This window comes from Oncorhynchus gorbuscha, linkage group LG16 (genome assembly GCF_021184085.1).
Source record: "Oncorhynchus gorbuscha isolate QuinsamMale2020 ecotype Even-year linkage group LG16, OgorEven_v1.0, whole genome shotgun sequence".
In the NCBI taxonomy this organism is placed as follows: domain Eukaryota; kingdom Metazoa; phylum Chordata; class Actinopteri; order Salmoniformes; family Salmonidae; genus Oncorhynchus; species Oncorhynchus gorbuscha.
In genome coordinates, this window is record NC_060188.1 from 62748285 (window position 1) to 62774392 (window position 26108).

General features: G+C 42.9%; 1 protein-coding gene across 2 annotated transcripts in view; it reads right to left on the bottom strand.

Moving 5' to 3' along the window:
• Positions 1-16059, bottom strand: part of LOC123998616 (active breakpoint cluster region-related protein-like) — a 263562-nt gene extending 247503 nt beyond the window's left edge. For both annotated transcript variants that reach the window (XM_046303641.1, XM_046303639.1), the window contains exon 1: positions 15005-16059. In XM_046303641.1, coding sequence (XP_046159597.1) covers positions 15005-15839 — 835 coding nt within the window. In that variant the 5' untranslated portion in view covers positions 15840-16059. The remainder of the gene's footprint in view (positions 1-15004) is intronic.
• Positions 16060-26108: the final 10049 nt, after the last annotated feature.

The following is a 26108-nucleotide window of genomic DNA, read 5'->3' on the forward strand; positions in this document are numbered from 1 at the left end:
CCAGTCAGACACAGCTGAGGTTTTCCCTTTTCCCTCAGCTGAGGTTTTCCCTCATCCGCCACACCTCGCACCAGTCAGACACAGCTGAGGTTTTCCCTCATCCGCCACACCTCGCACCAGTCAGACACAGCTGAGGTTTTCCCTCATCCGCCACACCTCGCACCAGTCAGACACAGCTGAGGTTTTCCCTCATCCGCCACACCTCAGCACCAGTCAGACACAGCAGACACAGCTGAGGTTTTCCCTCATCCGCCACACCTCGCACCAGTCAGACACAGCTGAGGTTTTCCCTCATCCGCCACACCTCGCACCAGTCAGACACAGCTGAGGTTTTCCCTCATCCGCCACACCTCGCACCAGTCAGACACAGCAGGTTTCCCTCAGTCAGACACAGCTGAGGTTTTCCCTCATCCGCCACACCTCGCACCAGTCAGACACAGCTGAGGTTTTCCCTCATCCGCCACACCTCGCACCAGTCAGACACAGCTGAGGTTTTCCCTCATCCGCCACACCTCGCACCAGTCAGACACAGCTGAGGTTTTCCCTCATCCGCCACACCTCGCACCAGTCAGACACAGCTGAGGTTTTCCCTCATCCGCCACACCTCGCACCAGTCAGACACAGCTGAGGTTTTCCCTCATCCGCCACACCTCGCACCAGTCAGACACAGCTGAGGTTTTCCCTCATCCGCCACACCTCGCACCAGTCAGACACAGCTGAGGTTTTCCCTCATCCGCCACACCACGCACCAGTCAGACACAGCTGAGGTTTTCCCTCATCCGCCACACCTCGCACCAGTCAGACACAGCTGAGGTTTTCCCACACAGTCTCAAAGCCAAAACACTAAGGCTAACACTCAGATGGTGCTATTGTGAACTATGGTGGCACTGACCGGTTTACTGACACACTATTCCCTTTGACCTCGTGTTAGTTGCAATCTGCTTTGTATACACTTCAACCAGCTACCCGAATGCTCTGGCAAAGGTTGTGACTCATGATTACCTAAATATTTTAGGTAATAAAACTACAATTCTTAATTTGACGCACTGGTGCTCCTAAATTGAAATTACAAATCGCACAGCAAAATAGGAGCATATGCGAGAAAAATGGTCTCACTGTAGAGCCCTGTGGAGAACATTTTAACTTTACCTTTCACTTTTATACATAAGTGATGCTGTTCTGACAGTGCTTCCGAGTGCTTCCTCATAGTTGGATAGATCGCAGGTTGCACAGTAACGTAGTTGCACAGTTGAATTCCAATATAAAATTAATTCTCTATGTTGAACCAAAGTTCATAACCATCTCCGTGAAGAGTTCTCTGTCATTAAGAGGAAATTAGTTAAGTCATATTTGAGAGCTCACGGTGTGTGTGTGTGTGTGTGTGTGTGTGTGTGTGTGTGTGTGTGTGTGTGTGTGTGTGTGTGTGTGTGTGTGTGTGTGTGTGTGTGTGTGTGTGTGTGTGTGTGTGTGTGTGTGTGTGTGTGTGTGTGTGTGTGTGTGTGTGTGTGTGTGTGTGTGTGTGTGTGTGTGGACTGAATGAGCTGCTCTATGAGGGCCTAGTCCACAGAGTAGAGACACACAAGCCAGCTCCCACAAACCACCACAGCAACCAGCCACCACATATCTAGCACCTCACCAGGGTCTCCATGGCAACCGGAGCAGGCAGCCAATCAGCAACAGTCGCCGTTTCTCTGATTTCAGATCCGTGGGAGGCAGAGAGAAGAAAAGGGGGCCCTGTTGCCCCGCTATTAAAACCCGATAGCACAATGAGCCACTGTGTGACTATGTGCGTATCACAGTGTGTGTGTGTGGGGGGGGATGTATGGGACGGTCAATGTATTAAATTAAATCAGTGACTTGAGAAATCAATTGGCTGACTGGAAACCACACTTTGTTCTTTAAAAAAAAGAGGAAATGTCTGACTGCTTCTGCCATCACACAATATCAAAGCAAAGATATGAAAACAAACTCACCCTAAACTGTATAAAATTTCATTTTAAGGCATGGTTATGAAATATGGAAATATGACTTTTACAAGAGAAGTTGTCTTTACTCCATACCCCAAGTCTACAAATATGTGGTCTAAACAGTAGCAAAGACAGCTTGGTAGTTAATCTTTTAGTAGTTTGATTATGAGCTCGAGTGGCGCAGGCACCCCATCTCAGTGCAAGAGGCGTCACTACAGCCCCTGGTTCGTATCCAGGCTGTATCACATCCGGCTGTGATTGGCCCATAGGGCAGCACACAATTGGCCCTGTGTCGTCCGGATTTGGCCGTCATTGTAAATAAGAATGTGTTCTTGACTTGCCTAGTTAAATAAAGGTTCAAACATTTTGATGGGCTGTTTGGCGGATTCCTGATACGTTCAGTAACTCTGTGACCCCCCCACCCTTGGGTTCCTGTAGCAACTCAGCAATTCATCCCCTCAGGGAGAAGACCACTCCTCTACCACCCCTGGCACACACACAAAGAGCAGCAGGTCAGATGACACACACACACACACACACACACACACACACACACACACACACACACACACACACACACACACACACACACAGAATCCCCTATGTATTTATTTGGACAGTGAAGCTTACAATTTAGCTCAAAACTCAGTATGGATTTGAGATCAAATGTTTCATATGTTTTACCATTTAGAAATGAAAGCACTTTATGCATCTCATCCCCCATTTGAAGGTGTCATACGTTTTTGGAGAAATTCCCTTGTGTATTAAAAGTTTAGTATTTGGTCCCATATTCCTAGGACACAAATGCCCAAATCAATGTGACTAGAAACTTGTTGGATGCATTTGCAGTTTGTTTGGTTGTGTTTCAGATAATGTTGTGCACTATAGAAATCAATGGTAAATAATGTGTGTCAATTTGGAGTCACTTTTATTGTAAATGAGAAAATAATGTTTCTGAACAGTTCTACATGAATGTGGATGTTACCATGATTATGGTTAATCTTCAATCAATAGTGAACCATGATGAGTAAGAAAGTCAGAGGCATAAATATCATATCCCCCAAAAATGCTAACTTCCTCTGTTATTGGTAATGGTGGAAGGTTAGCATGTCTTAGGGTATGATCTTTGTGCCTCTAACTTTCACACGGTTGAGATAATAGGAAACCTATTGCAATAATATAAATATTGCTAATAGAACAGACGTGACCATTTACGATGACAGTGGGTGGACCGGCGGCCATCTTTACAGTAGTAATTAGATGTTAAAATTGCAATTCAATAAAAATGTAAATGGTGTAGCATTCTAAAACAGCAGTGGTCTGAAGGGATAGATCCATTCTATGATTATATTTCTATGACTGAAATGCCACCCACCCTGTATTCAAGAGCATGTTGTGTCTCAACCAATTGAGGGCATAGTACAAAAACCTCAGATGATGTAGAATAGGGTCTAAGCTGCAACATATGCGTATATGAAAACAAATTTAGTTTACAAGTTTAGGTAATTGATGTTAAAAAGGTGCTACACATAAGATTTTTTTAATTGTTATTTCAGAAAATGTCCATAATATACTGCATGTGCAGTAATAGCGGAATGACTGTTTCACAGTATTACTTACATGCCAGTTTTGTGATTGGCTGTGATATCTGCCTATTGATTTCTCCCGCCTGAGCGGCATCTGTTGTCAAAATGGGAAAGTTGTTTTGACTTTGTAGCTGTGTTATCAATGCATTATGTGCCAGTCTAGAATTCAGCCAATGTCAAATTGATGATCTAAGGAAAGAGAACACAGAGCTGAAAGGTACTGTAGACTCTATTCATGGCAAGGTGGAGGTGGAGCCAAGGGAGAACAAACAGCTTAAAGAAACCTTGCTGATGTACAGTGTCGATCAACGCGGAACAATCTAATATTTACAGGGATCCCGGAGAATGACAACAGCAGAGGCTGTGAGGACACTGTCCGAGACTTTATGTCAACTCAACTAAAACTGCCCACTGATGTTGTGTGCAATGTCACTTTCTCCAGAGTCCATAGAATGGGTAAGGCCTCTGAAAATAGGTCACAGGCTATTATTGCATGTTTTGACAAATTTAAGCAAAAGGAAATGACAAAGAGCAGGGGTAGAAAACTCAGAAACACTGATTTTGGAATGAATGGTAACCCCCCCGAGATCAATGAAAGGATTTATTTTTTATCCCATCATGAAGGAAAAGCATTGCCTGAGTCAAAGTCTCCATGGTGATGGTTAAACTTTACATCAACGGGCAACTGTATCGGGGCTCCAGAGTAACTCCCTGGCTATTTTAATCCAATGTTCAAATCGGAGTTTGTGTTGTAGTGTATCATGTCAACTTCAACTATAATGAATACATGCTCTATTGATCTACACTTGATAAGGAAAGGGCTGCATATGGCTCTACGGTGTCCTATCTGGATGTATGTAGCCCTTCCTAACAAAATACATGAGCTTTTTAACTTGGTCAACATAATCATAGTTTGGCTTTGACCGAAACGCATTTAGATGCATCTGTAAATGATGGGCAAATAAACATTCATGGATATAGTCTATTGAGAAGAGACAGGAATCATGGATATAGTCTACTGAGAAGAGACAGGAATCATGGATATAGTCTACTGAGAAGAGACAGGAATCATGGATATAGTCTACTGAGAAGAGACAGGAATCATGGATATAGTCTACTGAGAAGAGACAAGAATCATGGATATAGTCTACTGAGAAGGGACAGGAATAGGAATGGTGGGGGTGTAGCACTGTACATTCAGAATCATATACCTTTTAAGAGGGATGACCTTAATGCATGTCAAATAGAGACATTATGGGCTCAAGTACATCTGCCTCACCAGGTAGCCATATTGGTAGGATGTGTGTATTGACCTCCTAGCTCTAAGGTGTCCTATCTGGATGACTGGATGACTTATGCACTGGGTTTGACCAGACCACAGATAGCAACAGAGATGTAATTATCATGTGAGATTTTAATATAAACTGCAAGGATCATAGTAATTTGAATAGAACAAAATTGATGAGATTTGTTTCAAAATCACAGTTCTCGGCATATGGTTAATGATACTACTAGATCATCAACTAAGTTGGGTCATCGTTCAGACACATGCAGTGATCTGATCTTCTGTAATATACCATTGCAATGCTTAAAAGCCAGATCAATGCCAGTGGGCTGGACAGAACATAATATTGTGACCATAACAATGAACACAAAGGTTCCATAGAAAACCCCTAGGGTTGTGGTCAAGAGAAATATGTAAACATTTAATCATGAACTATTTCTAAATGATTTGGCTGCTGTACCCTGGGAGCTGATTTATCTAGAGGATGATTTAAATCACGCTACAGAATGTTTTATTGATTTGCTCACTGAGGTAATGGACCATCATGTCCCCAGTAAGAAAGAGTACAGTTGGGGCACATCCATCTCCATTGATTGATGAACTGGGTGAAGCTTTTTCTCAAAGCCGTTCATCTTTTCCAGTGATGAAGACATTGATGTCTCATGGTATGGTGGAGTATGCAAAGTTGGTCAACTTTGAGCACTTATCTCGTGAATGTTTTGGCATTCAGGTCAGAAAAGTCCCTTTCTAACCACTTCTTCCATGGGCAAACATGTATGGAAAGTTGTTTTAATCAAATGGATGCTGTTAAAAAGTGATGGAATTCAAATGGATTTACCCTTTCAAAATCCACATTCTAGCCCGGCTTCTCTCCTCATTACAAACTCTTCACTTGAGCTCAGCAGTTTAGAGCGTGAGCCTGTACTTATTGTTCACACCTTCGGCACAAGCTATTGTGTGTGTCATTTCCCCACAAACACACATCCTGCCTGCCTGGCTGCCAAGATGACACGCTGATCACCAAGGTAACACCACAGATAGGCCGTTGAGAACAGGCACTAACAGCCTGAGTTAATAGCCAAACAGCTTGACTTCCATATTTAAGCACATTCTCTAAATGGCTGAAATAAATGGGAAATCTCTCATTTTAAGTCAGTCTCCTTACAAAGAGACTAAATAATGACATAAGCCACATAAATTATCCTATGTGGGGAAATGGAGGGTGTATGTTGCTCAGAGGACAGCAGCCTCGGCTCAATGTAGTATAGCCACTGTACTGAGCTGTCAGGGCCAGAAACACACACACACAGCACATGTAGGCAAAGTACAAAAACATATTCCATAGACACACACGTTACATTGGGTAACAGCTGGCTGTGTTGTCGGCATACCAGCTAAGCAGGACGGGCCTCGACAGGCCCTGCATTTCTGAGAGGAGAGCGACGTGGATAAGGAGACGAACGTGATATAAAATTAATCTCCAGCAACGTGACAAAGATAGGTTTGTTCTCCACATTTCCAAAGGAACCCTGCTGTTAGAAGTACAGCAGCCACAGTGTGGAGTTCACCCCCTTTCTAATTGCATTAGGTTAACCAAAACAACATGCAACGTCATGGTGTCAAACGTATAGTACACATAAAAGTAGAGATGGGAGTTGGCTGTAGCTTTTGTCATTATTGTTGTTAGTTTGTCATTGTTCATGAAGAACAGAGGAAGTCTAACAGGCAGGGAACTCGAAGCAGATGCAAATCCTCTAATCGCCACCTTTTGAGGTGAAATATAACCTCAGCCAAGGTGTGAATTACCATGGAAATCATGCATCTTATCAAAGAGAGTGACTGGAATCCAACTGACCTCATTTTCTCAGAAAAAGACAAGTGACAGGAATGAGCAGAACTCTATGGTCTGATGTTTTGGTCCCAAGTCCCATACCATTCATCTGGAAGTGTTTCCCCTATATTCATTTAGCAGTGGCGCACTGCCTTTTAAGATCAGAGTGATCTTCCTTAGATTCTCATCAGATCGTCCGAGAAACATCCAAGGTAACTAGCTAGCTTGTAATCCTGTAAGTGTAGACAACCATATTCATAGATGTAATAATTGTTAGCTAAAATACAGTAACATTACACTAGATAAATAATTATTTAGGTTAGTATAGAATTGGTTGGTGAGGTCATTGAGATCCCTAAAAAATAAAAATAAACATTTTTCTCCACAAAATTATATTCACAGTGCAGTTATCACAAAACTACCACTAAAAGGGGTGGCAGGTAGCCTAGTGGTTAGAGCGTTGGGCCAGTAACTAAAAGGTTGCGTGATCAAATCCCCGAGCTGACAAGATAAAAAAACGCGCACTACTGAAAACAGGTGCCTCTTCCTCATCAATATCAATGTTCATCGTTTACTCCTGTTTTAACAGGGATTCCCTTAATAATGGCAGTTGAGACATAGTTAACAACATTAGAAAGCTACAATTCTTTCATTTTTTAACCATTAGAAACCCACATGTGGAGGAGTTTGTTTTCTTTTGCCCTGTGTTTGATTTGTGAGCTCACCTGTGGGCAGGCTTTTGTTAAACCCTAGACTAATGAAGAAGCAATTTGCCTTCATCAAAACAATGTTTTTGTTGCATATTTCAGTCTGGAAACTGCCTCGGTTTAGGGGGAGTTATCAGTGTAATCTATTCTAAATGGCACACTCTAGCAGTTCGTAAAAAAGCTTTAAATAGACGAGACAAATGTATTATTCCAAACCGTGGCTCGAACACATATCCCCCTACTTTAAATCAACCAGTCCATTTTGAATTTGCGATAAAGATGTTGTGATTTGTCAAGAAATGTATCCCAACAGTTAGTTTTTAAAGGCAGTAATTTCTGTAGGCCTAATGGGAGGTGTGCAGAGCGTGAGCGACATGTAATGGAGGGAAAAGAACTGTGATCACTTGGCTAGGTTTATTTTGTGTTGCGAGTCGCTAATGCACATAACAAATAACTGCTAGGCAGTTGCTAGGGACTCTCCTGGAAGAAGCTAGCTAGCTTACAAAGAATAACAACAAAAAATATCTAGTTAACAGAAGAAAGGAAGACAAAATAAGGACAAAAGAAGGACAGAAGAAAAAGGAAAAGAAAGAGGACAACAAAGTGAAACAGTCAGCACTTCTATTGCAACTTCGTATTTCGTCGTCCTAACGTAGTCTACACTGCTATCTGCCCAGCAGCTAGCCAGCTAGCAAACGTCCACCGTCTACCGAATAGCAGCACTGTAGAAACTATTACACTCAACTGAACGACTTGATTAGTGTAGTGTTAGCTAGCTACATAGTTGTCTTTGCAGTCTTCGTATCCAAGATAATTGTGTAGTTTAGAGCGTGTAGTCTTAGAGTGATTATTTTAATTTACCGAGGTTAGCTAGCCAGCTATTTGTCGTCCTTAACGTAGGAGACACTGCTAGATAGCCAACAGCTAGCCAACGTCTACTGAATAGAACTTCCGCACTCAACAACCCGGTCGCATTCCGCTTCGCTCCACAGGTAGTATCACATTTTTCATTTCATTTCATTACAGCACAACGGTTTGATTTGTTTGATCGTAGCTAGCTACATAGCCGTCTGTGTATTAAAGATAATTGTGTAGTCTAGAGCGATTTTCTAGGTTAGCTAGCCAGCTATTGTCGTTCTTGCAACGTAACGTAATCAACACTGCTAGCTAGCCAGCTAGCCCCCGAATAGCAGCACTGTAGAAACTATTACACTCAACGGAACGACTTGATTAGTGTAGTGTCAACAACGCAGCCACTGCCAGCTAGCCTACAAAGTCAACAACGCAGCCACTGCCAGCTAGCCTACTTCAGCAGTACTGTATCATTTTAATCATTTTAGTCAATAAGATTCTTGCTATGTAAGCTTAACTTTCTGAACATTCGAGACATGTAGTCCACTTGTCATTCCAATCTCCTTGCATTAGCGTAGCCTCTTCTGTAGCCTGTCAACTATATGTCTGTCTATCCCTGTTCTCTCCTCTCTGCACAGACCATACAAACGCTCCACACCGCGTGGCCGCTGCCACCCTAATCTGGTGGTCCCAGCGCGCACGACCCACGTGGAGTTCCAGGTCTCCGGTAGCCTCTGGAACTGCCGATCTGCAGCCAACAAGGCAGAGTTCATCTCAGCCTATGCCTCCCTCCAGTCCCTCGACTTCTTGGCACTGACAGAAACATGGATCACCACAGATAACACTGCTACTCCTACTGCTCTCTCTTCGTCCGCCCACGTGTTCTCGCACACCCCGAGAGCTTCTGGTCAGCGGGGTGGTGGCATCGGGATCCTCATCTCTCCCAAGTGGTCATTCTCTCTTTCTCCCCTTACCCATCTGTCTATCGCCTCCTTTGAATTTCATGCTGTCACAGTTACCAGCCCTTTCAAGCTTAACATCCTTATCATTTATCGCCCTCCAGGTCCCCTCGGAGAGTTCATCAATGAGCTTGATGCCTTGATAAGCTCCTTTCCTGAGGACGGCTCACCTCTCACAGTTCTGGGCGACTTTAACCTCCCCACGTCTACCTTTGACTCATTCCTCTCTGCCTCCTTTCCACTCCTCTCCTCTTTTGACCTCACCCTCTCACCTTCCCCCCCTACTCACAAGGCAGGCAATACGCTCGACCTCATCTTTACTAGATGCTGTTCTTCCACTAACCTCATTGCAACTCCCCTCCAAGTCTCCGACCACTACCTTGTATCCTTTTCCCTCTCATCCAACACTTCCCACACTGCCCCTACTCGGATGGTATCGCGCCGTCCCAACCTTCGCTCTCTCTCCCCCGCTACTCTCTCCTCTTCCATCCGATCATCTCTTCCCTCTGCTCAAACCTTCTCCAACCTATCTCCTGATTCTGCCTCCTCAACCCTCCTCTCCTCCCTTTCTGCATCCTTTGACTCTATGTCCCCTATCTTCCAGGCCGGCTCGGTCCTCCCCTCCCGCTCCGTGGCTTGACGACTCATTGCGAGCTCACAGAACAGGGCTCCGGGCAGCTGAGCGGAAATGGATGAAAACTCGCCTCCCTGCGGACCTGGCATCCTTTCACTCCCTCCTCTCTACATTTTCCTCCTCTGTCTCTGCTGCTAAAGCCACTTTCTACCACTCTAAATTCCAAGCATCTGCCTCTAACCCTAGGAAGCTCTTTGCCACCTTCTCCTTCCTCCTGAATCCTCCTCCCCCTCCCCCCCCCCTCCTCCCTCTCTGCAGATGACTTCGTCAACCATTTTGAAAAGAAGGTCGACGACATCCGATCCTCGTTTGCTAAGTCAAACGACACCGCTGGTTCTGCTCACACTGCCCTACCCTGTGCTCTGACCTCTTTCTCCCCTCTCTCTCCAGATGAAATCTCGCGTCTTGTGACGGCCGGCCGCCCAACAACCTGCCCGCTCGACCCTATCCCCTCTCTTTTCCAGACCATTTCCGGAGACCTTCTCCCTTACCTCACCTCGCTCATCAACTTATCCCTGACCTCTGGCTACGTCCCTTCCGTCTTCAAGAGAGCGAGAGTTGCACCCCTTCTGAAAAAACCTACACTCGATCCCTCCGATGTCAACAACTACAGACCAGTATCCCTTCTTTCTTTTCTCTCCAAAACTCTTGAACGTGCCGTCCTTGGTCAGCTCTCCCGCTATCTCTCTCAGAATGACCTTCTTGATCCAAATCAGTCAGGTTTCAAGACTAGTCATTCAACTGAGACTGCTCTTCTCTGTATCACGGAGGCGCTCCGCACCGCTAAAGCTAACTCTGCTCTCATCCTTCTAGACCTATCGGCTGCCTTCGATACTGTGAACCATCAGATCCTCCTCTCCACCCTCTCCGAGTTGGGCATCTCCGGCGCGGCCCACGCTTGGATTGCGTCCTACCTGACAGGTCGCTCCTACCAGGTGGCGTGGCGAGAATCTGTCTCCTCACCATGCGCTCTCAATACTGGTGTCCCCCAGGGCTCTGTTCTAGGCCCTCTCCTATTCTCGCTATAAGTCACTTGGCTCTGTCATAACCTCACATGGTCTCTCCTATCATTGCTATGCAGACGACACATAATTAATCTTCTCCTTTCCCCCTTCTGATGACCAGGTGGCGAATCGCATCTCTGCATGTCTGGCAGACATATCAGTGTGGATGACGGATCACCACCTCAAGCTGAACTTCGGCAAGACGGAGCTGCTCTTCCTCCCGGGGAAGGACTGCCCGTTCCATGATCTCGCCATCACGGTTGACAACTCCATTGTGTCCTCCTCCCAGAGCGCTAAGAACCTTGGCGTGATCCTGGACAACACCCTGTCGTTCTCAACTAACATCAAGGCGGTGGCCCGTTCCTGTAGGTTCATGCTCTACAACATCCGCAGAGTACGACCCTGCCTCACACAGGAAGCGGCGCAGGTCCTAATCCAGGCACTTGTCATCTCCCGTCTGGATTACTGCAACTCGCTGTTGGCTGGGCTCCCTGCCTGTGCCATTAAACCCCTACAACTCATCCAGAACGCCACAGCCCGTCTAGTGTTCAACCTTCCCAAGTTCTCTCACGTTACCCCGCTCCTCCGCTCTCTCCACTGGCTTCCAGTTGAAGCTCGCATCCGCTACAAGACCATGGTGCTTGCCTACGGAGCTGTGAGGGGAACGGCACCTCAGTACCTCCAGGCTCTGATCAGGCCCTACACCCAAATAAGGGCACTGCGTTCATCCACCTCTGGCCTGCTCGCTTCCCTACCACTGAGGAAGTACAGTTCCCGCTCAGCCCAGTCAAAACTGTTCGCTGCTCTGGCTCCCCAATGGTGGAACAAACTCCCTCACGACGCCAGGACAGCGGAGTCAATCACCACCTTCCGGAGACACCTGAAACCCCACCTCTTTAAGGAATACCTAGGATAGGATAAAGTAATCCTTCTCACCCCCCTTAAAATATTTAGATGCACTATTGTAAAGTGGCTGTTCCACTGGATGTCATAAGGTGAATGCACCAATTTGTAAGTCACTCTGGATAAGAGCGTCTGCTAAATGACTTAAATGTAAATGTAAATGTAAATAAAAGAAACCATAGACAAGTTTTAATTCAAGTTGATTCTTCGGGACTTTCACTTGCCCGAAGAAACCTGCGCACCTTCATTGCCACCCATATAATATTTGTGATTTTAAAAAATGTTTATATTTTATATACAGTTTTAACGCTAATCATTTTTTTCCATTTTTCACTTTCCTAATTGAGACGAAGAGATCAAATTCAGCTTCACTCGATTTTCAGATGAGTTTCAAAAGAAGAAAACACAAGAAAATGTTTATGCATTTTGAAGTATAATGTCCTTTAAAAAAAGTAACCTGAAGTGACCTTAGTCATTCAACAACTTGGTAGCCCACTTAGTTGCCCACTTTCACTCAAAGTCGGGACTCGTGAAACCTGTTCTCAAAATGACTAACTTACAACAGTTTATTTCGTAACTGTTTCCTGCTCAGCCCTCTCAGCAACAGAACTGATTGACTGAAATCAACATTGAAGGTAAATCTGCATCTGGTTAACTGACAGACCACAGAGTGCATTGGAATTCATTGTCTATTCACCTTATTCAACCATTTGCTCCTGCAAGTGAATGTTATGTTTGTGAAACACAAAGGACATGCTGATGCTGTCTGTCTGAGCCAGACTGGATTGTGCCGCTAGAATTTAGATTGTCATTGTTCTAGCACCTGGTCATTAGAGGGACGAGGAAGCTGCACACTCTCTCCATTAACCCTAATGAACCACTCATCCATGTCAAGTCCCTCTCCTAGGGTACTTCCCTCGATACATGTCCATCATAGAACTATATACAGGTAAATGCCAAAATAAAAGAAACACCAGCATAAAGTGTCTTAATATGACGAGCCACCAGAACAGCTTCAATGCGCCTTGGCATAGATTCTGCAAGTGTCTGGAACTCTATTGCAGGGATGTGACACCATTCTTTTACAAGAAATGTGATAATTTTGTGTTTTATTGATGGTGGTGGAAAATGCTGTCTCGGGCACCACTCCAGAACCTCCCATAAGTGTTCAATTGGGTTGAGATCTGCTTATTGAGAGAAACACACTTTAAACCCCTCTTTCAAAGTTACTGAGATCTCTTCTGGCCATGGCAAAATAATGGGAAACGTGACCCTAAGCATGATGGGATGTTAATTGCTTAATTAACTTAAGGAACCACATCTGTGTGGAAGCACCTTCTTTAAACTTTGTATCCCCCATTTACTCAAGTGGTTCCTTTATTTTAGCACTACCCTGTAGATACTGCCCCTCCTTATTTTCAGGCTATGCTCAAACCCTACTCCCCAACCAGAGTACTCCGTTCTGCCACCTCAGGTCTCTTGGCCCTCCCACCCCTACGGGAGGGCAGCTCCCACTCAGCCCAGTCCAAGCTCTTCTCGGTCCTGGTACCCCAATGGTGGAACCAGGTTCCCCCCCGAAGCTAGGACAGCAGAGTCCTTGCACATCTTCCAAAAACATCTGAAACTTCAAACAGTATCTTAAATAATTCTCCTCACCTCAACCCCTCCACCTTTTAATTAAAAAAAAGTCAAAAGTTTGGACACACCTAAAACATTTAAGGGTTTTTCTTAATTTTTTCTACATTGTATAATAATAGTGAAGACATCAAAACTATGAAATCTCACATATGGAATGATGTAGTAACCCTAAGTATTAAACAAATCAAAATATATTTTATATTTGAGGTTATTCAAAGTAGCCAGCCTTTGCCTTGATGACTACTTTGTACACTCGACATTCTCTCAACCAGCTTCACCTGAAATGTTTTTCCAACAGCCTTGAAGGAGTTCCCACATATGCTGAGCAGTTATTGGTTGCTTTTCCTTCACTCTGCAGTCCAAATCATCCCAAACCATCTCAATTGGGTTGAGGTTGGGTGATTGTGCAGGCTAAGTCATCTGATGCAGCACTCAATCGCTCTCCTTCTTGGTCAAATAGCCCTTACACAGCCTGGAGGTGTGTTGGGTCATTGTCCTGTTATAAAACAAATGATAGTCGCACGAAGCACAAACCAGATGAGATGGCGCATCGCAACAGAATGCTGTGGTAGCCATGTTGGTTAAATGTGCCTTGAATTCTAAATAAATCACTGACACCAGCACTGCACCACCACACCTCCTCAATGCTTCACAGTAGGAACCACACATGGAGGACATCCATTCACCTGTGTAACCTTTATTTAACTAGGCAAGTCAGTTAAAAACAAATTCTTATTTAAAATAAGGCCTACCGAGGAACAATGTGTTAACTGCCTTGTTCCCGAGCAGAATGAGAGATTTATTTATATATATATATATATATATATATATATATATATATATATATATTTTTTTTTTTACTAGGCAAGTCAGTTAAGAACAAATTCTTATTTTCAATGACGGCCTAGGAACAGTGGGGTAACTGCGTGTTCAGGGGCAGAACGATAGATTTTGTACCTTGTCAGCTCGGGGATTTGAACTTGCAACCTTTCGGTTACTAGTCCAATGCTCTAACCACTAGGCTACCCTGCCGCCCCCCAAAAATTAAAACGGGTGGTGAAATTGCACTTGCAATTCACCCACCTTCTAGCTTTGACTCTATGGACAGCTACATTGAGGAAAAATGTACTTCATATGCCTGTGGTGTGGTTGTCCCACCTAGCTATCTTAAGATGAATGCACTAAGTCTCTCTGGATAAGAGCATCTGCTAAATGACTAAAATGTAAAATGATTAAAATGTTAAGTTGATCTTTTCCTTGCTGTCATTTAGTCATGTGTGAACTGCCATGTCAAACATTCCTTGTGACTGACAAAACCAGAACAAAGTATTGCCTAATAAAGCCCAACAACCTGAGTAAATATTGACAAACTCCTTCAAGGATGCAATGTGGTTTTACCTGCTATTGTGGAATCTGGTGCAAAGGTTAACACTTTCCAACAATCTTTACTCAAACTTCACAGCCACAATCTCGTTCACTTATAATGCACTGTCATACAGCGCAGGCCATTGGCTAGTTATAGAGATGGTGCAACACCAGTCATTCTCTCATGATTGTCTTATCAGTGCCAATCACAAATAACACCTTCCAGTGCTGTGTAAACCCCAACTGATGTGACCAAGCAAATAAATACATTACCTGAAGAGGAGTCTTCATGGTCGGAGCTCAAGTAGCCTTCACTGCGTCTGTCTGGAGTGCTGCACCCGGAACCACCGGTAAGGGATGCAATGAAGGGCGCAGGTATGCAGGAAGGAGACTGCCTCCCATCATCACTGGAGTCGAAATCTCTGCTCTGGCGGAATGGGCACAGGGTGTCCGGGTAGGGTTTCGACCTCTGGCTGTCTCTGGTGGTCGTTTTGGTGTTCACCAGGTTGCTCTTGACGAAATTCTCATTGAGCTCAGCATCCTCGTATTCATGGTCACTAGCCTCCCTGCTGTTGCTATCAGTACCGGAATTCAGTTTCCCTATTATGCGGCCGATGCAGTTTCCATCAGCTTGAGAGAGCCCCGATGAGATCGCATTCCCTTGTTTCTGGAAGCTTGGCTTTCGCGGGGGCGCGGGGGGGATAAGTTTACCTGTCCTACTACTGATCCTGGTCGGCGGCTCTGGTTTGCTGCCTGGCGTCTGTAGTTTCATGCTTCCACTACCAGTACCAGGCAATTTCATAATTTCGCCGTCTACTTTTTCATTATCCCATTTCGTTTCTGTTTCGGTCTTTGATAATGTAGGTTCAACATTCAAGTTTTCCCATCTTTCCATGTCAGAACTTTTCTTCTGTCTAGCGATGGTGGTCTGTAGGTATATCACCTTGAATTTCTCCTCCGACAGCGCCTGCTGCAGCGTTTTGAGATTCGCTTTACGTGTTTCTAGCTCTGTCTCAACATCTTCCACCGAGATTAAATCCATTTTAGGTGCTTCCACGTCAGGAAATTCCCTTTTCCAATGTTTTTCGAATTCCTCTTGCTCCCACATATTGTCTCCTGTGAAGATCGGCGATTCCGTGTAATTGCCCCTTGGGGAAATTGTTCCCTTTACAAACAGTATTGATTCTGTTGCATATGGAACCTTTTATCGGCTAAAATTCCCACAAACTCATTCCATACTTGCCACTCCGTTGTACATTAACACACACACTTGTTAAATCTCCAACGCAATCGCTTGATCAGTTTGGTATATCCAAATAAAAAGTTTCGAGTTCCGGTAGATAGTTGGTGACGTAGACCAATTAAATGCGACAGTCGTATGGCGCGTTCAAATCAACTGGAAACGGGTAAATCTCCGACCGCCGACTTTCAGTGCGTTCACGTCTCGGTCTGGGAACACGGGAAGAAACGATTTCCGAGTGGGAGAAATCATTTTGATCGGTCATCCAACTCGGGAACTCGGCCTCTTTCTTGAGCTCCGACTATTATACTTGAAGTTCACTGACGTCATGATTTGACCTCGTTTTTTTCAGAGTTGCCATGTCTTGAAAACACCAAAAGTGATGATGGAGCATTATTTTTTCGGTTGGAATGTAGCAGATTATTTACCTGTAACCTTACCTGCATAGGAAAAAATCGAGTCCGAGACCGGGAGGTGGTCAAGGGAACCAAGACCGAGTCAAGACCAAGACCAGAAAAATGTTAGTTCAATTCAAGAGTTCAAGATGTCAAGTATTTCTGTGTTCATATTTCAGAAGAACATATGTATTCTTTAGATATTCAGAAGGGTGAAAAAAATGCATGCTGAGGGCAAATAAAGCCACTTGAAATTATTACTAACCCAAGGATAATGGGGGACAATGAGGGCCTTCTACACCTTCAGAGAAGGGCCAAGGATTTATGAAATAAAAATAATAATCATTCTCATTATATTATTATTTTAAACTATGTTCTGATTCAATCTCTTCAGTTTTTCTTAGAAAGTAAAGGGTTAACACTGAAGTTAAATATATCCAATCAGGATTTCTTTGGTCTTCTCTGCTGAGATAAATCTAGCTAGCTAACTCAGCCATTGGCTCCGCCATCAGAAGCTAGATAGAAGGCCTCTGCCATTCAACTGTATTAGGGCAACATTTGGGAGTGACATTTTGACTTGGGTAGGACCGTTTTTACAAAAAACGTTTGGAAACTTCTGCCTTCTCAAAGGCCAACAGGTCACTGTGTAATAGCGAGCAGCAATTTTCCCACAATCTAGCTAGCTCTCTTTGGTTGTAGGCTAGTTTGCAGCAGCTGCAGCTGGTGTTAACAAAGAGGATGCTGTTGCTAATTTGTTAGCTTCTCCCTTTTCGATAATAACTTTCAAAAATAAGTAACCGTTTACTGCAGTGGGCTAGATCAGGGTCACAGAGAGGGATTTTTTGCAGTCTTAAACAAATCTACGTAAATGTATACACACATGGTTATGTTTTTTTGAAGACACCTGTACCATGTCAGATGAAGAGTGGGATGCAAATTAAAAATGTACTCCATTTTTAGTTTGCATCCCAATATTACACTTTATATACATCACAGGAGACTGAAATATAATTGTTTGACATAGAAACACATTGGATTTTCGTTGTTAATTATAATTATGATTAACAATTATGATTTTTAAAATAAATTGTGAAATTATAAAAATATTAATAACATTCCACCCAAGAGGCCAAAGAGGGTACTTTTGGTCATTGACCATTGCAGGAAAGGGTTGTTTCAAATCATCATATGGTGAGTGGAACTTTGTTTTTTGTAATAATAATTGTAATAATTTTTTTGTTTTTGCTCAATCTGATTGGGTGGGCCTGGCAGGGTCTTGCTCCCTAGTGGGTGCGCCTATGTCCACCTAGGCCCACTCATGCCTTCGCCCCTGATGTAAACAGCACATGACCTCTGAATAGCACATCACAAATATTATTCTAACCAAGACTTCGGGACAATCTTTTTCAATACCTTTTTTGCATACCCATTGTCAGTGGTGTAAAGTACTTATGTAAAGATACTTTAAAGGATTACTTAAGTAGTTTTTTGGGGTATCTGTACTTTACTATTTCTATTTTTGACTACTTTTACTTCTCTACATTCCTAAAGAAAATAATGTACTATTTACTGCATACATTTTCCCTGACACCTTTCTACTAAGGTATCTTGACTTTTACTCAAGTATGACAATTGGGGACGTTTCCACCACTGCCCATTGTTGCCATAATTAGCATTTACTGGTAGATATCATACATTGAAATGTCTTTCCTACCTACCTGCTCCACGCCAAAACCAGTTGAGAGCTACATGCTCTTGCTGCCTGCAGATGATACTCTGCTGAAACTAGACTATGTGAGGCGCGCATGTGAATATCTTTCACATGCTTTGCGATTTTGTAGACTACTTTGTGCATTATTTCACTATTGTACTACATGATTGATACAGCTTATACCTCCACTACACTACTTTGATACGCTTCAGTGGGGATTAAGAAGTGAGTATACACAATGCCAACTGAAAATAAGTGGGTATAGGCGTATAACTGCATTTATAAACTGGGTGGTTCAAGCCCTGAATGCGGATTGTCTGACAAAACATGTATTTTTACTGCTCTAATTACATTATCAACCAGTTTATAATAGCAATAAGGCACCTCGGGGGTTTGTGGTGTATGGCCAATATACCATTGCTAAGGGCTGTGCGTAAGAATAGCCCTTAGCTGTGGTATATTGGCCATATACCACACACCCTAGTACCTTATTGCTTAAATAGCCTCCACTACACCACTGGCCCTTTGTGTTTTACAAAAAGTGCATTCTCCTACACAAGCACGCTGGTATTTCCGTTGCTGTCCTTGCAGCATCAATAACCTATCACACACTGAAGGCCTAGGTCCAATAGATTTGCCACTGTGCAAACATGTCTATACTAGACATAAAGACTGTTCGGGTATTAATGTTTCAACAAAGGAGTGTATATATTTGGCCTGGCGAAGCGGTTTTATACACCAATTGAATGGAAGCTGATAATTATGAGTTTTTTACAGTGGTGGGAAAAAATACCCAATTTTCGCACTAGAAAGTTACTCAAGTAAAAGTGAAAGTCAGCCAGTAAAATACTAGAGTAAAAGTCTAAAATAATTTGATTTTAAATATACTTAAGTATCAAAAGTAAATGGAATTGCTTAAAATATACTTAAGTATTAACAGTAAAAAATATAAATAATTTAAAATGTATTAAGCAAAGCAAATGGCAACATTTTCTTGTTTAAAACATTTACTGATAGCCAGGGGCACACTCTCAACACATTATTTACAAAATATGCATTTGGGTTTAGTGAGTCAACCAGACCAGAGGCAGTAGGGATGCCCACGTGTTCTCTTGATAAGGGCTGAATTTGACAATTTCCTGCCCTGCTAAGCATTCAAAATGTAATGAGTACTTTTGTTTGTCAGGGAAAATTTTTGGAGTAAAAAGTACAACATTTTGTTTTGGAATGTAGTGAAGTAAAAGTTTAAAAAAATATAGATAGGAAAGTACAGATACCCCAGAAAACAACTTAAGTAGTACTTTAAAGTATTTTTTTACTTAAGTACTTTACACCATAGTTTTTTTACTCTGCTGGTCTCACGAAGAAATGATGAGTATTCACTGTCCAAGACCGAGTACAAATGTATCTGACACCGAGACAAGACAGAGACACTCAAAATGTCAAAATGTACTACAGCACTGCTTCAGTGTGTAACTGCTGATAGAAATATTTACATTGACAACTGGTTCTTGTATTAATTATGTCTCCATTTCATCAGTTTTGAGGCATTCTGTTGTCAGGCAGATTCCATTACCCATCCTTCTGTCTACACCGTTAGGAGGCCCAGTACGCATTTGGTATGCGCATCATGTATTTTTTGAAACTGCACTGTAGGTTAAGGGGTCGTAAGTAAGCATTTCACTGTAAAGTGAAATACCTGTTGTATTTGGCGCATGTGACTAATAAAACTTCATTTGATTTTGATTTGATTTGAGCTGTATTGGCTGCAGGGCCAGCGAAGAGATAATGGGGATGAACGATGAGTTTACTATTAAACATACTCATACAGTTCCATTGGGGTGGGTTGCTTTCATTCTGTAGAGATGGTGTGCTCTAGTCTAATGTTGTAGGCTAGTACACAGTTGACTGTTATCATATGATAGAAGCAGCAGACATTACCTTTGGAGGGGCATGTGCTCAATTAACTCTGCAACTATTGACTTTTCTTCAGAAATGCCACTAGTTCGACGTCAAAACATTGACAACAAAACATATCGTCATAGTAAAATAAATAACAGTGTGTCAAATAAAAATAAAGGATATTTCATACTGAAACACTCATATTAAAACCCAATGGTATTCACTTAGTTGATGGTTTATATTTAGGATGATGTTTTACAGCTTTGTCATTCTATTTTTTATTTTAAAAATAATCATATTTAATTATTTCAAATATTTTAACATGTGATAAGGCCCACAGTGGGCCAAAGATAATTACAGACGCCTGTAATAATCTGAAGTACCCAGAAGGGCCACTAGATGGCATGTGATAGATTACATAAAATCCTTGAACGATACCAAAATTCTGGTAGTTTACTGGTAAACTTTCAAAGTTTCCAGTAATTTACCATCCCTTTGCAACCCTAGGTGGGCTATCATCTGATCATCGTGAATGCAGATTATATAAATCAGCCTGTTAGCTATCTAGCTACTGTTGAAACAAACTAACTAGTCTTTACCTGTAGCTGTGACTGGAGTTTATTCTGCTGCTGACATCTGCCTCTTAGGCCTACTAACAAATGGTCAAATTAAAGCTTTCCCTTCCCTGTTCCTGACCATGAGATGAGATGTATGCAACTGAAAAGGGAGCCACTGCTACACTAGCCTACCATTCAACACCGGTAGCTTCTGCTTGCAGGGTGAGGGCAGCATGCGCAACATTTAAATAATGGGAAATTAAATTCAATAACGAGAGAAAAAATTGACTTAAGGTGAAATAAAAATGGTATAGTTAAACAATGCCACCAATCTGAAAGGGCACTTTTCTCATAGGAGGGCAAAAGGGAAGGTGCTCAGGCACCCTTAGACCTTTCTCTGTGCACTGGCCTGGAACAAGATAGTATGCACTGAACACACAATGCTTTTCTGCTAAACCAGCTTTTCTACTATATGTCACTTGAGTGGTTGGTTATCTACATGAAAATGTTATGCAGTTGTGCTTTGTTTATTTTATCAAATTTTATGCAAATTCTATATTATGGCACCGTGCTGAATGTGCATTGTTCTACCATTGCTAACTGGTTAATCAAATCCTATCAATTATGAAAATAAACTTTTCGCAAAGATATGCCACAGACTTACACAACCCAAGAATGATGATATCTGCGACATGAAAATCTGTCTCTTACAAGGGAAACCCAAAACTTGATTAGATCATCTCAAATATGTTACTGTACACATGGCTGCATTCACCCAGACTTCCAGTAATCTGAGCTGTAATGCTATTCAATAGAAACCAGAACAATTCTATCAGTCTTGAGAGTGGAGGGGGATACATGACCCAAGATGGGTTTGAGTGGCCTGTTGGATCCTTGCCCAGAACTGAAATATCATTCTCCTAAAAGCTTTCTTTTGCCTGTGGGAATCATAGAACCCCAATCAATAGTTTGAGAGCTTGGTTGGATTACCATACAGCAGGCATGACTGTAACTGGCCAATATACATGCAATTGTGAGACAATTAGACAAATCAGATTGCTGCCTGGTGGTGCCGGGTGAGATGACATTACAGAAAATGTGTGTGAACCTTCTGCTAATTTGTTCCTACTAACCGGATTTCTGGTATGTAAAAATACAGCTGTCAGATATGCAGGGCAAGGCTTCTTATCTAATCATTAACCAGGAGACTTCCTACTTTTTGATCTCAGTAAAAGTGACACATTGAAGACTACAACTCCAACCTATGAAAGCAATTTAGTATTAGACAAATTTGTTTGGATCAAATCAAATCAAATCAAATTTATTTATATAGCCCTTCGTACATCAGCTGATATCTCAAAGTGCTGTACAGAAACCCAGCCTAAAACCCCAAACAGCAAACAATGCAGGTGTAAAAGCACGGTGGCTAGGAAAAACTCTCTAGAAAGGCCAAAACCTAGGAAGAAACCTAGAGAGGAACCGGGCTATGTGGGGTGGCCAGTCCTCTTCTGGCTGTGCCGGGTAGAGATTATAACAGAACATGACCAAGATGTTCAAATGTTCATAAATGACCAGCATGGTCAAATAATAATAAGGCAGAACAGTTGAAACTGGAGCAGCAGCACAGTCAGGTGGACTGGGGACAGCAAGGAGCCATCATGTCAGGTAGTCCTGGGGCACGGTCCTAGGGCTCAGGTCCTCCGAGAGAGAGAAAGAAAGAGAGAATTAGAGAGAGCATATGTGGGGTGGCCAGTCCTCTTCTGGCTGTGCCGGGTGGAGATAACAGAACGTGGCCAAGATGTTCAAATGTTCATAAATGACCAGCATGGTTGAATAATAGTAAGGCAGAACAGTTGAAACTGGAGCAGGAGCATGGCCAGGTGGACTGGGGACAGCAAGGAGTCCTCATGTCAGGTAGTCCTGGGACATGGTCCTAGGGCCCAGGCCAGTTGAAACTGGAGCAGCAACATGGCCAGGTGGACTGGGGACAGCAAGGAGTCATCATGTCAGGTAGTCCTGGGGCATGGTCCTAGGGCTCAGGTCCTCCGAGAGAGAGAAAGAAAGAGAGAAGGAGAGAATTAGAGAACGCACACTTAGATTCACACAGGACACCTGAATAGGACAGGAGAAGTACTCCAGATAAACAAACTGACCCTAGCCCCCTGACACATAAACTACTGCAGCATAAATACTGGAGGCTGAGACAGGAGGGGTCAGGAGACACTGTGGTCCCATCCGAGGACACCCCCGGACAGGGCCAAACAGGAAGGATATAACCCCACCCACTTTGCCAAAGCACAGCCCCCACACCACTAGAGGGAAATCTTCAACCACCAACTTACCATCCTGAGACAAGGCCGAGTATAGCCCACAAAGATCTGGATCCAATGGTTGGAAAGGGTACAATTACATGTTCTATTGACCACAAGACCAAGAGGCCATTGTTATAGCAATGCTGTCAGTTGAATTTGGTGTCTTGTTAATGGAGCTGTGCTGTCCTCTTGTGGTCAACATAATGTGGAAGGACCACCAGAGGGCAGGCTGGGCTCACGGATAGTAGCCCAACAAGGCATGGGAGACAAGGTAACCAGAGGCAATTAAGCACAGCTGACGGTACTAATGACATACTCTCCTTCCCCTATAAGAGAGAGAATGGAAACAGCAGAGATTGGAGGGGAAAACTATCTCTGGAAGATGGACACAGAGACACAGAGACACAGAGACACAGAGACACAGAGACACAGAGACACAGAGACACAGAGACACAGAGACACAGAGACACAGAGACACAGAGACACAGAGACACAGAGACACTATCCAGGAAGAACCACTAAGATGGTGACAATCCCGTGACTTTTGTTGTAGTTTAAAGATAATCCTATTGTGTTCCTGTTTCATCTGGAGAAGAAGATGTATGTTTTTCCCTTGGAAGATTTTCATTGATTATGTGATAGTGTTGACCAAATGGCCTCAATAGAGAACTGTGTTCAATCAAGAAAACCTACTCCTGACTGGTTTATTCCACCTTCCTGCTTTAGAGTGACGCCCAATTACTTGGTCCGCTCACAATAATGACTAATATTAAAGAGATGGCCTATTCTGAAAACAAATACTTACAAGACACACAAGTTTGTTTTTGATTCCAATAATCAGAAGATATGAGTGCATGTACATCTGCCTTAATTTTTTTCAGAATTGTATAATATAAGACCGTATGATCACATTGCTGATGATTTAATGCAAATTGTCATATTTATTGATTATGTCCAATTTACAACAAAAAAAGGCATAGGATATACCACAATTGAACTGTTCTGAGGGATTGGAATTCAATATTTAAACCAGATCCCTATTGCCTGGACAGAGAGGTGACCCAGAATCCGATGGTCATTCTGACAGCTCTAGAGTTATTCTGTGGAGATAGCAGAACCTTCCAGAAGGACAACCATCTCTGCAGCACTCCCCAATCAGGCCTTCATGGTAGAGTGGCGCCGGTGCCCAGTCCAGGCACGGTGTTCAGTCTTGTTCCATGGTCAGAGCCTTATTCTGCGCTGGTGCCTAATCCAGATACGGCATCCAGTTCCGCTCCATGGCAGGAGCCTTCCTCTGCACCTATGTCTAGGCTAGGGCTGGTGTCCAGTCCGGCTTCATGGCAGGAGCCTTCCTCTGCACCTATGTCTAGGCTAGGGCTGGTGTCCAGTCCGGCTTCATGGCAGGAGCCTTCCTCTGCACCTATGTCTAGGCTAGGCTGGTGTCCAGGCTGGTGTCCGGCTCCATGACAGGAGCCTTCCTTAACACCGAGGTCCAGGCACAGTGTTCAGCCCGGGGCCATGGCTGGATCCGCAGGATGAGCGGCTTCTTCGGCCCGCACCAGAGCTGTCACCGACACTAATCACCCCCCCTGCCCTCCCCATTTGGTTTCAGGTTTTGCGGCCGGAGTCCACACATTTGGGGGGGGGGGGATACTGTCACGCCCTGACCATAGAGAGCCATTGTTTCTCTATGATGTAGTAGGTCAGGGCGTGACTAGGGGGTGATCTAGTATATCTATGTCTATGTTGTGTTCTAGTTTCTTTTTCTATGTTGGTGTTCTGTATGATTCCCAATTAGAGGCAGCTGGTAATCGTCGTCTCTAATTGGGGATCATATTTAAGTAGTTATTTTTCCCACCTGTGTTTGTGGGATCTTGTTTATGTGTAGTTGCCTGTGAGCACTCCATTGTCTTCACGTTTCAGTCATTCTTTATTGTTTTTGTGCATTTCAGTTAATAAACATGTGGAAACCATATCACACTGCACATTGGTCCGATAATCTTTTACAACAAACGTGACAAAAGGCATGCATTGCAATATTCACACTTTTTTTCCATTTCTCTGACATTGTTGTAATAAGCTAGATATAGGAATCTATTCTAAATGCTTCACACATTTATGAAGAAGCATTGCTGAGGGCACAGCACTGACTTAACCAATTTATCGCCTGTCATCTTTCCATGTGTGCTTGCTTACCTGTCTGCTGAAGACTAAATGCCAAGGTCTGCGACGACGGGATAGGATAAGACATTTTTCTGTCCACTGAGAGCAGCATTGAAATACTGTGAGATTTTTTTTGTGAAATTGGGATTGGGGGTCTCTAGAATCATCTTGGATGGTTGTCACAAAGTTACCACAGCCACAAAGTCTAAATACAAATTTATGATTTTTTGGGGGTCTTAATTTAAGGTTATGGTTAGGTATAAAGTTACCAGTGTGGTTATGGCTAGGGTTAAGGTTAGGTTTAAAATCACATTTTAAATCTGTATTATGTAACTTTTTGGGCAACATAGAAACTTCACATAGAAACTTTGTAGGGTAAAATAAAAACATTTTGGTAATGGAAAATGTATTTCACAGCTGTTTAGATGGTACAATGATTCTCTACAATATACTTGCATTTTTTGTCACACAAACAGAATTTTAGCAACCAAATAATTGGGAACATTTTCTGCATAGCGCACTGTTAAAAAATTGCAGAAATGGGTGGGGTTTATGACCTTGCGGCTGTGGTAAGTAGTGATGACAGGCATGTTTGGACAAATTCACTATAGTGATCCGATTAAATTACTAGAGGTGATGTGTCATAAATCCTCAAAGGTCTCTAAATGGGGACAAAATGGCAGCCATCTTGGTCAGGGAGAAATCAAAAACAAGTCTCATTGGAAAGAATGGCAGTGGAGGCGGCATTGGTGATGCATTTCCTGCTTTTACTTATGCAGGAAAATAAATGGTAAGGCATGTGATGTATCAGAAATTGTGTAATGGAATTATAATCAACCTAAAATATTGTCATATAATTATAAATACAGCTTATATGGGTTTTATACAAATGTTCTGTATAAATAGTCTCTAAAATATATGTAAAGAGTCCTTAAATGTCTACGTTTTTTGGGGGGGGGGCATCTGAGTGTTATTATATGATACAATATCAGTACATGTTGCGTTTACAACTTGTGTAAATCCTATCATCAACTGATGGCATATTGGCAGTTAATTTGAAAAATATATAGACTAATTATTGTAAAACTATCTGACTA